General features: G+C 40.6%; 1 protein-coding gene across 2 annotated transcripts in view; it reads right to left on the bottom strand.

The window, feature by feature from the left end:
• The window catches only part of COL5A3 (collagen type V alpha 3 chain), a 125,740-nt gene that overhangs the window by 44,694 nt on the left and 63,390 nt on the right, over positions 1–17,656 (bottom strand). For both annotated transcript variants that reach the window (XM_063293983.1, XM_063293985.1), the window contains exons 20-29: positions 14,070–14,114; positions 13,815–13,868; positions 12,356–12,400; positions 8,923–8,976; positions 6,925–6,969; positions 6,372–6,425; positions 3,623–3,667; positions 3,330–3,383; positions 1,758–1,802; positions 792–845 (exon numbers count right to left, since the gene is read on the bottom strand). In XM_063293983.1, the coding sequence (XP_063150053.1) occupies positions 792–845; positions 1,758–1,802; positions 3,330–3,383; positions 3,623–3,667; positions 6,372–6,425; positions 6,925–6,969; positions 8,923–8,976; positions 12,356–12,400; positions 13,815–13,868; positions 14,070–14,114 (495 nt within the window). The remainder of the gene's footprint in view (positions 1–791; positions 846–1,757; positions 1,803–3,329; positions 3,384–3,622; positions 3,668–6,371; positions 6,426–6,924; positions 6,970–8,922; positions 8,977–12,355; positions 12,401–13,814; positions 13,869–14,069; positions 14,115–17,656) is intronic.

The following is a 17,656-nucleotide window of genomic DNA, read 5'->3' as shown; positions in this document are numbered from 1 at the left end:
GCTTCTTCCCTGAATGTCAGCCTTTTCACCCAAAGCTCATCTATGATAAATCTTTTGTTCTGTGCACTGAAAAACATAACATGAACTGGCATAATCCCTTTGTGCCTCTCAATGCTTGGGAGGCTGACAAGAGGGATTTTGACAGGATAGCAGAGCTTTGATCCTGTGCAATGTTATCATGTGGTCTCCAAAAGGCGATCATCCTGCTCCTTGCATATAGGAACCCTATCCTTGATTTAAAGAAGGCATGGACAACTTATTTTTAATAGGTAAAGGCTTTCATTTTCAGACATTTAGTCTGAAGACCAGGGGGGCTATGGCCATATAAGCCACTGTATTTTGGGGGATGTGGGCACCAAACAAGGGTTAAGAAGCAACATTGGTAGACTAACGTTTGCATATGCTTAATGCACTCATTGTTCCTCAAGAGTTTAGGCCGCTGAAAATAGGTGGTTTTACTGCCGTTAACAAAAGGGGAGATATGCTGGGGGGCACAAAGGTGGGTCTGAGGCATTTGTAAGTGCCCACGGGTTGTCCAACTAGTGGTATCTGTTGGGGAACAAGGGTGATTAGAGTGATGCAAACAGCACTGTGGTATCACAACACAAGCCCCACCCCTTTAGTTATTCTGACAAGTTAAAGGCTCAGACCAGGAGAAGATTCTACTTCCTATTACCAGTGCTGACTGTAAGGAAGGAATTTCTATAGCCTCAGTGGTGGCATATGCCTTCTTTGAAAAGCTTCCCCACATATTCCAGAGCCACTGGAATACTGGGAGGAACATTGCTCACCCGATCACCTTTCGGCCCCATATCACCTTTGAAGCCAGGGAATCCATCTTCACCCTAGGAACCCGTAAAAGGTCAAAACCGTGAGAATAACAGATATGTCCATCTTATTTTAGTGCTGAAATATGAAGAAAAGATCATACATTTTAATGGTACTCAGAAATCCTTCTACCTCAAATCTACACTTGTAACTTTTGCTCTTATTGGCCAAAAAAGGGGAAAAGAAACAAATAAAAGAGCATATACATCTCTTATGATATAAATACTTGGCTAGTAGACTTGCTGGTTAAGATGTCCCTGCCTGAATTTGAAATTATCTTCACCTACTTTTGACTCTCAGCCGGGTCAGTTATGGCTTACTGTCTGAATATAAGGATTTTAGAGTATGAACAAGCAGTTAATTTATTAGCCAGAAAAATACTTCAAAGATAATATTCAAAAGAAAATTTTCAGAAAAAAACCCCAAGTATGAACATGTTTGGATTTTATTAAGAAGGGAGATTCTAAGATATGGATGAATTTCAAATGTGGGCAATATTTTAACTCTGCTATGAAATATTTTCCAGCTCACCTCTAGCTGACAACCAGAACATGTTCCTTCTCTTTTGAGGGTTGTTTTTTTTTGGGGGGGGGGGTTGATTCTAATAAAGTTATTACCCAGCTGCAGGTTCCAGATTTGTTGCAATCTAGAAACTGAGATAAAAATCCAAGAGAACTAGTCATCAAGGGTTTATACCCAGGTGGAGCCTCAACGGTCAGATCAAACACATGCCACATAATCACTGCGCTGGAAGAAGGTCAAAAGATGTAATACCCGTTCCACTCCCTCCAGTTAAATGTTCATAATCTGTTCTGAGCATCATGTTAGCAATACAGAGAAAGCAAGAGCAGTGAAATGCTATCCTACATTTGATGAAATCCATGGAACCCTTTCTCTGATATTACCTTGCACTCTTTTCAGAAACTTACCTTCTCACCTTTGCTGCCTTTCAGGCCCCTTATTCCAAAGGCCCCCTATGGAAGCATGGAAAAAGATGACAATGGTAGGATTTTTTTTTAAAAAGCCAACTTTAAACATTCACTTTGACATAGAAGTCATGATTATAGGCAGCCAGAAAGCCACATGCTGTGAAGAACATCATTCAGAAAGAAACCAAGGCAGGTCCAAGCAGTCATGCAGTATCTACTAAATTCTGAAGGCTGGCAGTCTAGTTCTTTGCCCTGAAGTAGTACATTCAACCTTCAGGGGAGAGGAGGCTTTGACTGCATGACTGCAGCCACCATCTTGACTTTTTTGACACCTCCTTTGGACATCCCTGCCTCAGGGTTCAATTCTTTTCCTGCTCCTGTTTAGCATCTACATGAGGTTGCTCGGTGAAGTCATCCATTGGCATAGGGTTGGTATCATTATCCATCTCAACCCTTGGTTGGCCAAGCAATGCCACTGAGATTCTGTCTCAATGTTTGGAGGCTGGGGGGGTCTGGATGGGGAGAACAGGCTCAAACTGAACCTTAGCAAGACCAAGTGACTGTGGGTTTTACCTGGATCCTGAGAGTTTCCATCTTTGGTTCTGGATGGGATTGCACTAGCCCAAACAGAGTTGTTGCTCGGTTTGGGGGTCCTCCTAGACTCATGGCTGCTGCTTGAAGAGCAGGTAGCAACTATGGCTTGGAGGCTCTGCATAAATCCATCTTGTGCAGCTGTCATGTTCATTCCTGGATCAGGAGGCCCTACTCATAATGATTTATACCTTGGTCACCTCATGCATAGACTATTGCAATACAGTCTACTTGCAACTGCCCTTGAAGACCACTCAAAAGGTTACATCTGGTCCAGAATGCAATTGCATGAGTAGTTATGGACACATCTCAGTGCACCCATGTAACACCATCGGTATAGTATTTGCAAGCTATGCTGGTTGCTAGCAGGCTTCCAGGTACAATTCAAGGTACTCATTGTTACCTGTAAAGTCCTCAGTGACACATAGACTGGTTATTTGAGGGACTGTCTGTCTCCAATTACTTCTTCCTATCCAATAAGATCTGATAGAGTGGAGTATGCTCCAGGTCCCGTTGCTTAACTAATGTCCTCTGGCAGGACCCAGGAGACATCCTTTCTCTGTCACTATGCCTATGGAACAGCATTCTCCTTGAGATCCAGATGGTCCTGACCCTACCCTCTTTTCAGAAGGCTCCAGATACCTGTTTCCCCCCCAGGCACAAGATCAGGAGGTTTTGTACCCATCTTGATTGTTTCTGCCTTTAGTTCGACATCGCCTCTGGTGCAACATATTTTACTATATTTTAGTGTCTTCTTGCGGTTGTTGTTATTTGCTGTTTCTAATTGTGTATACCACCCTGGTCAGATGTCCATTGGGCAGCTATGTAATTTGATTTCATAAATATATAAATAATAAATAGACTGGCAATAAATGGAGGCTCTAGCAAAAGAGAGAGGGAGAGAGAAAGAAAAGGAGAAGGGGAAGAAATTCCAGTCCAAATGCTCATTCTAGAAGTTGACGGAAAGTGGTTTCTTTTTACCTTGACTCCTCGGGGACCTGGGTAACCAACTGGCCCTGCTGCACCAGATGAACCCTGGAGGAGAAAGACGTTTGAAACAAGTCCGATTCTTGTCTGTCAGGCAGCCTCCCTCCCCACCCTCAGGTTAGTCTTAAAGATGCTAAATCCACCTGTTTCTGGGTTTTTGTTTTTTGGCACTGGTAAGAAGATGGGTGACTAGAAGGAACTCCCCTCTCTAGTTTATGGACTTCAAGTGCCTCTTTAGCAAGCTTATATTTCTGCCTGTCAGAAAGAGGCTTTTTTTTTCCTTTTACCTGAGCTCCTTTCTCTCCAGCCAGCCCTTCTCTTCCAGGATGACCCTGAAAAACGACAGAAGAGACAGCCTTGAGAAGTAATTGCACTGTGAATGCTTGCTTAAAAGTACTCCACCACAATGAAACGGTTGCACTGGGAAACAGATAAAAAACACTTCACCCTTATTATTGATTTTGCAAGTATAGTTAATACACAATAGTGTTAAATATACTGACAGTTCTGGTGGGGATGCGGCAGACTGAAGAGCTGTGCCCACGGACTCAGCAGGCAGAACTGACAATGCAGCAGTTTTTTTGGCTCAGGCAGGTTTTTCCTGAAGCCCAGGAGTGTTTTTCCGGATAAAGGAAAACACCTGGAATCACCCCCATTTGTCCTCTAGAGGGCTGCTTGCAGCCAGAAGATCACAAACAGTGTTCGCGTTTGACTGGTAAGAGCTAGCCGGGAGGTTGGGATGTCACCGTTTCCAAGCCGCGCTGTAGCCTTAAAGGGACACTAAGACCTGCCACCCCATTTCTAAATCACCCAATTTATATTTCTTTTAAGTACACGTACCTTAAGAGAGGCTTTCTACAGCAAGGAGAAGTGGGTTCTCTTGGTGCTTATCCTTGTTTTTGGGATCAATTTTTTTTAAAATTTTTTTTAAAGTTTTGGACTTTGTTTTCTTTCCAAATATTGAGGATTGAGAGTAAATAACTGTCTCCCTGTTGTTATTTTTGTACTAAATTTGAAGATATTAGCATTTTCCTACACGTTGAATCGGCTGTTTTGAACTTTCAGTTTTCTGCTTCTTTCCCTGGGGAACTGTCTGCTATCTTGGTTTGACTTGTGTAAACATATTCTGGAATTCTTTCATATCTTCGACTTTTGCTGGTTAAGCTCCTAGAGGGTGCCATAATCTACTGCATGAGACATGGAGGATTTTACAGAGTCTTTCTCTGACTTTCACTGAGATTTTAAACAGATTCTCTCAATTCCTACCAAGTTTTTATGCAAGGCATTCAGGACATTGTGGAAAAAATGAGGTCTAAAATGTGTCATCTGGTTGGGGATGTCGTGGATGAAACTGAGGAATTTAACAGCAACAGAAATGTCTCTTCTCATAGTGAGATAGGGATTTCTGTTGAAATGCTGGATGAAGATCAGATAGTCGAGTTGGAGAATTAAAGGGAGAGATCGAGTTGCAAGCCACAAGTGAAACTGATCTTCTTGTGAAATGCCATGGAAAAGAGGGGGGCATTACTATGTATGGGAGGTCTCCTGAAGAGAAGTCGGAGTTTTTGAGGGGGGCAGTTGGGCTGTTTGATCTTTTTAAGAAAAAAGCTTTGTGTACATTGTGGAGATATGTAAATGCTCTGGTTTATTTTGAAGTGGGATAAAGGTTGAAGAATACTTATCTGGATTGTTTTTAAGGCTTGGCTGATTTCATTTATCTTTAGTGATTTGGATTAAGATTAATAAGGTATAAAAAATGTCTACTTGGAGGGTTTGGGGTTTATTAAGATTAAGATCATTAAAATGTTGTATTACTAAGTATAATGGCAGACAATTTATGTGCTTTTTAGTTTGATCTTTATTATAGTAGACAGAAATGTATAGAATAGTAGTAGGAAGGAAATCAATGTTATCTGGGGGGAAGTTGATTAGGAGGTTTATATAAATTTTTCTTTTTTTTCCTTTTAATATAAGGGGATGCGGTAGCGCTGCGGGTTAAACCGCTGAGCTGTCGATCGGAAGGTCGGCGGTTCGAAACCGCGCAGCGGGGTGAGCTCCCGTTGTTAATCCCAGCTCCTGCTCACCTAGCAGTTCGAAAACATGCAAATGTGAGTAGATCAATAGGTACCGCTTCGGCGGGAAGGTAACGGCGTTCCGAGTCGTCATGCTGGCCACATGACCCGGAAGTGTCTATGACAACGCTGGCTCCAAGGCTTAGAAACGGAGATGAGCACTGCCCCCTAGAGTCGGATTCGACTGGACTTTACGTCAAGGGAAACCTTTACCTTTACCTTATAAGGGGAAGGAATAACTGTATTTAGTGATTTTTACTATGTGCCAATGGAATGATTTATAGAAATAATATGTTTTTGGTTTAATATAGAGTAAGGGATTGATTATGGAAATTTTTGTATATCCTTGCTGTTAAAAGTCAGAAGTTAACTCTTTCTGTAAGTTTGAAAAAAATTTCTCTTGTGTTTCTACACTTTTTTAGTTTTTTTTTCTTTGTAGTTTTTTGTTTTTCTGTAGCTTTTATCTTTGCTTGAAATTTAATAAAATTCTTATAAAAATAGAGTTAAATATACTGTATAATATAAAATACTATTAAACATACTGTGAAAAAAAATAGGCATAGGGGGACGGTGGGGAGTCAAATCCTAAAATACTTTTACCTTACACTTAAACCTGGGTGTTTCTAGATGAGGTTCTCATTGTGCAATCACTCTGCCTCCTTCACAGGGTTTTTTAAGGGAACATAGTCCAGAGTAGCAGTACAGTGTCTTTTGATGGATAGCATCCTGAAAGCACTCATATGTCCTCAACTGATTCTCTTTGAAGTATTTTGGGCCAACAGCAAAGGAAGAGAAGGTATGGAACTAGGATTTCTTCTGGGCATAATGTAGTGTTCCAGGTGTATCTCTGGTTTGTATCATTCCCCTCTTCCCAGAGATTAGAGCTACTGCAAAAGAAGAAAACTGTCCTGGTTTCATCTTTGAGTACCATGTTCATGAAGATTGCAATAATGTTGGTATTTACCAGAGGTCCATCCACTCCAGCCAGTCCTGGTATCCCTGGTTTTCCTGGAGGACCCTGTGGGAAGAAAGTGGGGGGACATGATCAGAAAACCTGGATAGGACAATCTGAACTGTGACATTGGATTGAGTGATATACTGTAGTTCCATCAGCTCTCATATCTCCTATTAAATACATGACTAAGTATATCCAGATACAGGAGGGAATGTAGACGGAGCCATCGGCAGATTTCTCAGGAACTTGTAGCAGATTCAAGCTGGATATTTTTCTTCCAAATTACAGAATAAGATCAGCAACAAAATGTAATCTTCTCCCACCACAAATTGTATGGCTGAAATAAAGAAAGCTTGGCCTGACCAGGAGGATTATTAGGTAGAGGCACAATGAAATCAGTTTGATCTTGATGGTTAAAGCAAAATTCTGTGCACAACACCCTTTTGCATCAGATCCCAGTGGTGGAACTCTGCTGCCCACTATTATAGCAACCCTGGAAATCAGTATTTTCAGGCTAGTTCTGATTCTACCACTCAGTTACACGCTCCCTGACTCCACTCACCTTTTCTCCTGGAAGCCCAATGGGGCCCTGGGGACCAGGCAGACCCTAGGGAAGAAAAACCAGATAGTGTGGGGAAATGTGACAACTTACAAGAGGATGTTTCTTGTATTTTTTCTACGGATAAGGCATATTTAATGTTTTCAGAGCCCTGGGACTATCCTGGAAATGTCCTTTCAGTTCAAAAATATCTATTCCTCTGCAAGGTCAAATTCTTAATGGAAAAAAACTTGTATTTCGTACAGAAATTTGCAAAGCATTGATTTGTTCCTTTCTTTGATGAAGCAGTTTTTACTGCAGAGGCAATGTGATGCACTTTGCTATAGCAGTTTGGGTGTTTCAAATCAATTCACACTAGAGTTATAAGAGAAGGTTACATCCAGCCATCTCTCCCAGGGCTGGCTGAAGGTCTTCCAGACTGAATGGCTTCTGGATTGCCTGCAGCATGAGCAGAAGCTATCCAGATAAAAGATCTTCTGGGCAGGCTTCAGGCAAGAGGACTCCAAATTGCCTCTCCAAAACTATTTGCCTCCTCTGATGAGTGCTGCAGAGAATATGCTGCTTGCCTCCTCCAGACCACTCAGCAAAGTTTTTGGCAAATGGCCCAGAGTGAGTGCTATAGGACTGCCTGCAATGTCTCTCAAACCTAGCCACCCAGAAGACCTTCTGCATACAGTTAGTCCTTGTTCAGTGATCACTCATTCAGTGACCATTCGAAGTTACCACAGCGCTGAACAAGGAGACTTACAATGGGTCCTCGTAGATGTGGCCATCACAGCGTCCTTGCAATCATGTGATCGGGATTTGTGCACTTGGTGATTGGCTTGCAATTACAATGTTGCAGCATCCTGCAGTCACGTGATCTCCATTTGCAACCTTCACTGCTGGCTTCCGACAAGCAAAGTCAGTGGAGAAGCTGGCAGGAAGTTGCAAAAGGCAATCAGGTGACATCACGCTTAACAACTATGCGGGATTTGCCTAATGATGGAATTGCTGTCATAAGTCAGCGCAGTCATGTGACATCACACTTTATAACTGCATTGTTAGTGATGGAGTTGCTGATCCCAATTACCATTGTTAAGTGAGGACTACCTGTACACCAAGGGCATTCCAAGCTAGCCACCTTCAGTCCATGGTGCAGGCAATCCTGCAGCATTTGTAGCTGTAGCCTGGAAGCACTTACTGTAGTCCAGTGCTGTAAGAGAAAGTTCCTCAGCCTTTTCCTGCAAAGTTTGCTGAAGACGACTTCTCTTGGCCTTCTCCCACTGCATGAGCTCTGTAGGAGAAGGCTGAGACGGGCTCTGAAGGACAGCAAGGGAAGGCAACATGGCCACCTCATTCTGTTCTTAGATGCAAGTGAGCCATGTTGCTTCTTGAGGCAGTTTTGAGGGAGTGTTTCATTTGCCTTATCAGGAAAGGCAAGCTTCCCTTCAAAGAACTGCACCGCACTAGCCTCTCTAATAATGCTTCAGTTTTCTTTAAAGTTACCATGTTCTGGTTGATGAGCAAACACAGGAATATGGGTCTATTCAGATGGCATAACTAAACCTAACCAGGTGCACTTTACCCTAAATATATGGATGAAACAAGGAATGTGAATGAGTCAGTGTTCAATGTGTTTCATCCCAATATCACAGTGGGATGAAGTTAGCACTTCAATGTTTTCTGAACTCTGTTTTTCTATCACATCTGTCCTCACTCTATGAACCCAGCTGCTAATAAACTACACAGTCAGAACCAAATTAGACACCAGTGGGGACTGTCCTCCTGGGGCTAATAACAGCCAACATGGAGATTGGAAAATACTAACAGCATAATCATGATTGAAAGAAAGGGTGAACCCACGCATTTCACCATTGTAACAAAAATCATTCTCACACATGTGATACTCTCCTCCCTGTTCTTTAAAGAAAGACTCACCAGCGAGTGACCTGCTCATGTTTATTCCCTCCCCCCACCACATCCCAGCCCTCCACATGTACATGGAAACAAAATACACACCTGAGATCCAGGGTTTCCTTGTTGCCCAGGTGGGCCTGGTTCACCTGGAATACCCTGAGGATGGAGAACCCTGCAGTCAGCCAACATTCAGTGCATGCACATATTTATATATGTCATAATGGAAGAGACAGCAACATGTAAACAGCAATGGCGCAATAACTAACATTACTAAAGTGGAGAGGACACAGAGTTGAAGAATGAAGCTTCTGGAGAATATCAAGATCCAGTTTCTAAAGCATTTGGGAAACTGATGCTGTGGTGCTAGGGTTTCATTTTCAACTCCTTAATTCTTCATTGAGGGCTAGAGTTTGTTTGCAATACATTCCCCAGGATTAAAGGCTTTAGCTGAGAATTATTAGAAGTAGGGTGGTAGAGACATATTATTGTAGATAAATAAATAAACCTTCTTATCCTATGTGAATACAGACTGCACCTATCTATTTATTGTGGAAAACTAACATTCATGACCCAGTATGGAGAAGTATAACTGAAAGAGCATGAACACTTACTTCCATTCTGTCCCACAGTAATTGTTGGACTCTACCATCAGGCTTAGAATGAGGGAATTGGCGGCATTCCAAGCCGCTGGCCAACCCCCCCTCCCATAGGGATGCATTAGGGGGTTTTTTTTCCCTCCACCCCCACCCTGCCAGAACTAGTCCGCTGTCTAACTTAATCTTTCTTTGGTTGGCTTCTCCCACCACACCAAATCTGGTCCTGTTTGGATCTGTTCAGTGTCCTAATGATGGAAAGACAGACAGATACATTAGCAGAATCCTGAGACCCTTTACATGATTCCTTCCCTGAATCCTGTTACACTGAAAAAAATAAACATGGGAGACATAAAGCTGGATATGCTTCACATAGACCTGAAGTTTAGAAGTATATTGTTTTTTCGGATATTTTAAAAGCTAATGTGCTTATTACAATCCATTGCATTTTTTATTTTTCTTTACCATATTCTTGTATTTTTGCTTTCCTTTGGTTAAAATAAAAGGGAAGAATGATCAGCTCTAACTTCTCAGATATTCTGGTCATGTGGGCCATAATCCAGCAAAACATTTAAATATTTGAAGGAAGGAACATAACCATCTTCAGAACAAGTAACAGTATTTAAAAATGTCCTTCCAAGGACACTGAAAACAAAACAGAAATTATTATCCATCATTACAAAATTGGTTCTCTTGATTTTAAGTAGACATAGTTTTGCACTGCGAAAGGATGTGGGTAACATAACCAAATTATGCTCTTGGGCATTAGGAAGATTCTATTTAATTGAAGACCAGTTTATTTATTTATTTACTGCATATATCGAATTTTTAATGCTAATTGTTATAGCAACCAGTTAATATCTACTAATATTAGGAAACGTATGAATTATAACATGGCACATTTAAGCTGTACCTTTTTTTTCCTCCATGAATTAAATTATCATGCTTAATTTTTTTTAAAAAAAAAATCCACCTTATATTTATCACATCACACATATTTCCACTGTGTTAGGAATATAGCCACCTCTCTCATGTCTTTACAAAGTGCACATATATACAGTAAGAGAAAACAGGATGAGCTGCATCCTTCCATTAAAGCGATTTATTTAAAAAACAACATTTGGATTAGGACAGTAACATTCTACCCAGACTGGAACTCAGTCTATGTTATGTCTTTTCCCCTTTAAAATTAGTTTACTAAATCAAACTGTAATGGCTGGTTTGAAGATTGGTATATTCTCAGGTTGTGCTCTAGAGAATCTTCTCACAGTTTAGGTTGAATTGGATCAACCTATAGTATTACAGAAGAAAACCAAAGCGGATACTTGTTTGGTGTTTAGTATTTATATATTGTTAATACACCATCCTTGCTTGCCAGACAGACTTAATTGCTCAGCCCATATCTGTGAGGAAGATACGCTCTTTGTCAGTTGTTTTAAACATTTTAGATAAACCTAATGGAGAAGCTGTGAACCAAGGCTGAGAACAGACAGGGCTAACATCATCCCCCACCAGCTTCATATTCAAGTCCGGCAGTCCAAATAAAAGAAAGGGGTTTTGCTTCAAGAAATGGCTATTTAAGTAGAAATAAGCACATTCAACTGTTTTTCATTTTTTCATTAGATTGTTTTTTCTCTTTTCTCTGTGGCATTACACCAAATCTAATGATTTTACTTCTCTGTACAAGCTAGTCAATTGTATGCAATTCAGCCTTTATTCCTAGTTTAGGCACTGTTCAAATTTTCTGCTTTGAAATCTTTCTTCCATAAGCTTTCGGTTGAATAATCTGGGGATCAATAACATTCTGAGAAAAAAACTTTATTTGTAGAAAACCAGCACCATCTTATCATTTGCCTGGAGTACTGTATTGTCCTTCATAGTCTAGTTTCTAGCCAAGCAGCATGTATTTCCTGCAGTGCTGAAGGTCTGTAGTTTCATATTTTAGATGGAATAAACTGGAATAGATGTATTGGGTAGCAGATCCCATTTCTTCTGAGATAACATGGAAGGAACTGGCTCCAAGGATCAGCTAGAATTAACTAAATTTTATGCTCATAAAAGCAGGGATGCACCTAATATAGTTAATACTCAATGTGCTTTGGAAAATGATTTCCATAAGCAAAAAGCGATATGGCCGAAGTTCAGAGCTTTTGACTGACGTGGGGTGGGTACCAAGTAGTCTAGCCATGTTCTACAGCAGCTTTTTTCAATCTAGTCACTCTTTGAGATGTGTGGACTTCATCTACCATAATTCCCCAGCCAGGAGGTCCATTGTTGAAAATTCGGGAAATGAAGTCCACATATCTCAAAGAGATCCAGATTGGGTAAGAGCCAAATCACATTGGCACCCTTTAGGCATGCTGTGGGGCTGGAAGAATGAGCTCTAATATTTGCTCCTCAGTTGTTGATGTTTTTCTCCCATTTTTTTTATCCATTCAATCGTGTCTGATTCTCAGAGACTGCCTGGACAAGTCCCTGCAGTTTTCTTCAGAAGTGGTTTGCCCTTGCCTGCTTCCCAGGGCTGGTAGAGAGCGTCTGGCCCAAGGTCACCCAGGTCTCATGGTCTCCTGGTTTCCAGCCTGATGCCTTAACCAGTACACAAAACTGGCACTCTTTTCTCTCATAACTGGTTATAAAAGAGCCCAAAAGTAAGCAATGAGAACATGAATATATGCATGGTGTCTGTTTTAAGATCCAGCTCCACATTCACAATCGTCTTCCAATGTATATCGTATTATTCAAAAATTCTCCAAGACATAGAACTTATGGCCATTTCTCTTTGCTCAGTTTAAGAGCAAATGGATGTAAGGAACATCTGACCTTATCACTTAACATGTTCCTCGCCTCCCTAAACCTCATTTGGTATTCATATTCTTCTGCTATAGGCAGACAACCCCTTTATCATATACCAAGGAAAGTCCTCATTCTCTTTGTTTACCTACCATGTTGCCTTTATGCCCAGGAGTACCATCAATACCAGTGACACCCTGTGAGAGGCAAACAAGATCATGACAGTCAAAGGGAGATTTTTTTACAGAACAATCTCAAATGAAACCACTTTGCAAGTCCAAACTGGAAAATTAAAAATTCTAATCCTGATTTCATGATTCTGTCTGTCTCCATTTTGGAAAACATGGTCAGATAGATAGAACTGGATGACAAAGAATGTACATCCGCTTTGGCAAATTGAGTTCTGTCTCTTAGTCCCTGCACAGTTGTTAATGTTTCCTATCTCCTAATCAGGGTTATGACATTAGGAACACTTCTTCCTAATTCTTCTCTTCTGTGATTTATCTTAACCATGATGCATGTTATGACTGCACTGAGATTATATTTAAGGGTAAAGCTTGCAAACTAAATAAGCAGGAAAATTTGAATTTGACAAATTGTGACTGATACTCATCCAGATAAATTGATACACCATGGTTAAAACATTAAGAGTTTTCATATGAAAGAGAGGAAAATAAGGAAGAGGTGAAGAGGGCAGACAATTTTGCTATCTGCTCTTAATCTACTAATTATTATTCAAAGATCAGACATGTAGGTTCACACACCACACTAACCTATAATAGCTAGGTTCACTCCTTGGGTTAAATTAAATGTGTGCGCTTTGGTATTAGCTTTGAGTACTATGTGTCAAGGGGCTAGCCCAAGAACAATGTTGAATCAGTGTATTCCAAACTCCAGTTCTTTATTTGCTCTTACCATACAGACAGAATCTTGCCAGACTAAAGCTATCCTGACTAACCTAAGGGGAAATAACCCAGGAGACTCTAGGGTGGGGCTACTCTAACTTTCTTTGTCTCTCTGCCAAGACTTTCCAGACTGTGAGTCCTCTTATCTCCCTGGGATGCGCTCCCTCCCTCCTGAGAACCAGCAGCAGCCTCAAAATCCATCACACTGTGCAAATCCAGATATTTGTGATTTATTCAATAAACTATAATAACATAAAAATGAAATCAATAAACAATGGTTTAGTATGATGGATGATCCCAACTCATATGATTTGTTTGGGTTTTGTTTTGTATGATATGTGAACCCAGCTACTGATTTGTAAACCATGGACTGTGGCTTACCTATGTGTGTGAATCAGACCAGTAATGGCTCAATGAAAATATCATGTCTTAGTGTAACATGTGCACCCAGCCAATATATCTGCTCTGGGCTTTCACCATTACATACTGCAGCATGATAAACAGAATTCAAAACCTAATTGCAAATTCAAAAACTTAGTGCTCAAAATTTAAAAGTTATGTTCAGGTTAAATTTCAAAACTTGAACAGAGCTTAGACTTATACATTTTTTTTCTGGTTGTACTTCTTCCCATTCCTTGAACCAATTCCCTGCTCAAACCCCATTGATCATTTTTTAACAGAAGGGGACAGGGAAGGAAATTCATACCAGCTGGCCAGGGGAACCATGAGCACCTCGTGAGCCAGGCAAACCACGTATGCCCTAGGAAAAAAGATGGTTATATTAGGTTAGAAGACTCTGAGGAACATTTTATGTTCAGTGGAACACACTTGCCAGAAACTTGGTTCCATTGAAGAAGAAAGGCATGAGAGCAGTACACCTATCACTCCCCCATTAAAATGGCTTAGATTAATGCCATCTCAGAACACCCAATGAATGTGGTCCTGGCAGCTAGATACTCACAGCTTCCCCAGGCTGTCCTCTGGGCCCTTGTATACCTTCAGAGCCCTTTGAAAATAAGGAGGAGGAAATGAGAAATCTGAGTATTAGACTGTGCTTCTTCCACCCATCTACTCCCCCAGCTATGATATATTCACAGTGGATACATAATGAGTAAATACACTATTTTTTTTTTTCCAACAACCTAAGAGACGGCTTTATACATGGACTTCACCAGATGGACAACACCGAAATCAGATTGACTACATTCTTTGCAGCCAAAGGTGGAGGACATCTATACAGTCGGTAAAAACAAGACCTGGAGCTGACTGTAGTTCAGATCACGAACTTCTTCTTGCACAATTTAGGATCAGACTAAAGAGATTAGGGAAGACCCACAGATCAGCTAGATATGAGCTCACTAATATCCCTCAGGAATATGCAGTGGAAGTGAAGAATCGATTTAAGGGACTGGACTTAGTAGATAGGGTCCCGGAAGAACTCTGGACAGAAGTTCGCAACATTGTTCAGGAGGCGGGAACAACATACATCCCAAAGAAAGAGAAAACCAAGAAGGCAAAGTGGCTGTCCGCTGAGACACTAGAAGTAGCCCAAGAAAGAAGGAAAGCAAAAGGCAACAGTGATAGGGGGAGATATGCCCAATTAAATGCAAAATTCCAGAGGTTAGCCAGAAGAGATAAGGAATTATTTTTAAACAAGCAATGCGCGGAAGTGGAAGAAGACAATAGAATAGGAAGGACAAGAGACCTCTTCCAGAAAATTAGAAACATTGGAGGTAAATTCCAGGCCAAAATGGGTATGATCAAAAACAAAGATGGCAAGGACCTAACAGAAGAAGAAGAGATCAAGAAAAGGTGGCAAGAATATACGGAAGACCTGTATAGGAAGGATAACAATATCGGGGATAGCTTTGATGGTGTGGTCAGTGAGCTAGAGCCAGACATCCTGAAGAGTGAGGTTGAATGGGCCTTGAGGAGCATTGCTAATAACAAGGCAGCAGGAGACGACGGCATCCCAGCTGAATTGTTTAAAATCTTGCGAGATGATGCTGTCACAGTGATGCATGCCATATGCCAGCAAATTTGGAAAACACAAGAATGGCCATCAGATTGGAAAAAATCAACTTATATCCCCATACCGAAAAAGGGAAACACTAAAGAATGTTCAAACTATCGAACAGTGGCACTCATTTCACATGCCAGTAAGGTAATGCTCAAGGTCCTGCAAGGTAGACTTCAGCAATTCATCGAGCGAGAATTGCCAGATGCACAAGCTGGGTTTAGAAAAGGCAGAGGAACTAGGGACCAAATTGCCAATATCCGCTGGATAATGGAAAAAGTCAGGGAGTTTCAGAAAAACATCTATTTCTGTTTTATTGACTATTCTAAAGCCTTTGACTGTGTTGACCATAACAAATTGTGGCAAGTTCTTAGTGATATGGGGATACCAAGTCATCTTGTCTGCCTCCTGAAGAATCTGTATAACGACCAAGTAGCAACAGTAAGAACAGACCACGGAACAACGGACTGGTTTAAGATTGGGAAAGGAGTACGGCAGGGCTGTATCCTCTCACCCTACCTATTCAACTTGTATGCAGAACACATCATGCGACATGCTGGGCTTGAGGAATCCAAGGCTGGAGTTAAAATCGCTGGAAGAAACATTAACAATCTCAGATATGCAGATGATACCACTTTGATGGCTGAAAGCGAAGAGGAACTGAGGAGCCTTATGATGAAGGTGAAAGAAGAAAGTGCAAAAGCTGGCTTGCAGCTAAACCTCAAAAAAACCAAGATTATGGCAACCAGCTTGATCGAGAACTGGCAAATAGAGGGAGAAAATGTAGAAGCAGTGAAAGACTTTGTATTTCTAGGTGCGAAGATTACTGCAGATGCTGACTGCAGTCAGGAAATCAGAAGACGCTTAATCCTTGGGAGAAGAGCAATGACAAATCTCGATAAAATAGTTAAGAGCAGAGACATCACACTGACAACAAAGGTCCGTATAGTTAAAGCAATGGTGTTCCCCGTAGTAACATATGGCTGTGAGAGCTGGACCATAAGGAAGGCTGAGAGAAGGAAGATCGATGCTTTTGAACTGTGGTGTTGGAGGAAAATTCTGAGAGTGCCTTGGACTGCCAGAAGATCAAACCAGTCCATCCTCCAGGAAATCAAGCCAGACTGCTCACTTGAGGGAATGGTATTAAAGGCCAAACTGAAATACTTTGGCCACATAATGAGAAGACCGGACACCCCGGAGAAGATGCTGATGCTAGGGAGAGTGGAGGGCAAAAGGAAGAGGGGCCGACCAAGGGAAAGGTGGATGGATGATATTCTAGAGGTGACGGACTCGTCCCTGGGGGAGCTGGGGGTGTTGACGACCGACAGGAAGCTCTGGCGTGGGCTGGTCCATGAAGTCACGAAGAGTCGGAAGCGACTAAACGAATAAACAACAAACAACACTACTTTTAAAATCCATCATAGAAGATTCAACTGTAAGTGGGAAGTATAATCTGTACTTTTTAGTCCAGAATGCCTAGCATTCTTTCTATACTTCTAGGTAGCTAGAAAATAGGTATTCTGAGTACTTCAAGGTTACTACAGTATCCTTACCGAACTCAAAGGAAATATTGGGATTACATTTCCAAAGGGCCATGTCAGCTAAGACTCTATGTAGTTGTAGTTCCAATATATCTGGAAAGCACCAGGTTCATGAGGATTGAATACAGCTATCTTGAAACACACTTAAGTGTTTTCCTCTAAAACACTCAAGTGTGTGTGTGTATGTGTGTGTGTGTGCATGCATGCATGTATGTATGTGTGTGTTACTCTTTATAAATGGAGAAATACAAAAAACTACAGCACCAAGAAAAATAGTAAAGGAAGAAAACATAAAATTATGATTAAAATAAACTAAATGTTACAAAAAACTAACAAAAAATCCATATAATAAATATAGACAGCAGTATAAAATTAGTTTGATCCTCAAGCTTACCATTAAATCTAGAACATACAGAAACACATTGTATCATCATTTTTAGAGTACAGAGACTTTGCAAAAATAGACAGGAAACATATATCCTTGATCCATTCTTAAAAATCAGGGAAGTAATTTTTTTTCAGTTACGTAAAAGTATCATCTTTGCCATGTCCCAAGCTATATAGGACCAAATTTCTTCATGAGATGCCAATTTTTGTTTTAGAAATATAATTCAACAGCACATTAATATTCTTAATTATATTTCTTCTCAAAATTGTATTGACCTATGTAGTGATTTGAAATCAAAACAAAACTGTACAAGACCAGATCATACGTAAAGAACCTTTCTTTTCATATTTCTTATTTATTTTATCTTATCAAATGTATACTGTATAAGGTCAGCCAACCCCATGGAGACTTTGGGTGGCATACAATATTTAAAAAAAAGTCAACATTAAAAAATCTATTGACCATCCCTTTCTAAACATTCTTTAAGGGGTCTAGGAATCAGAAAATAGTATTTTCTGATGAATTAATTTCATTTAGAAATCCTAAGAAGTGTATTTCAAGTTTTTTAACATGTGGGTCCACCAATTCTTCAAAATTGGATA

Source organism: Candoia aspera, chromosome 2 (genome assembly GCF_035149785.1).
Source record: "Candoia aspera isolate rCanAsp1 chromosome 2, rCanAsp1.hap2, whole genome shotgun sequence".
In the NCBI taxonomy this organism is placed as follows: Eukaryota; Metazoa; Chordata; class Lepidosauria; order Squamata; family Boidae; genus Candoia; species Candoia aspera.
This window is presented reverse-complemented; position numbering and strand designations above follow the sequence as displayed.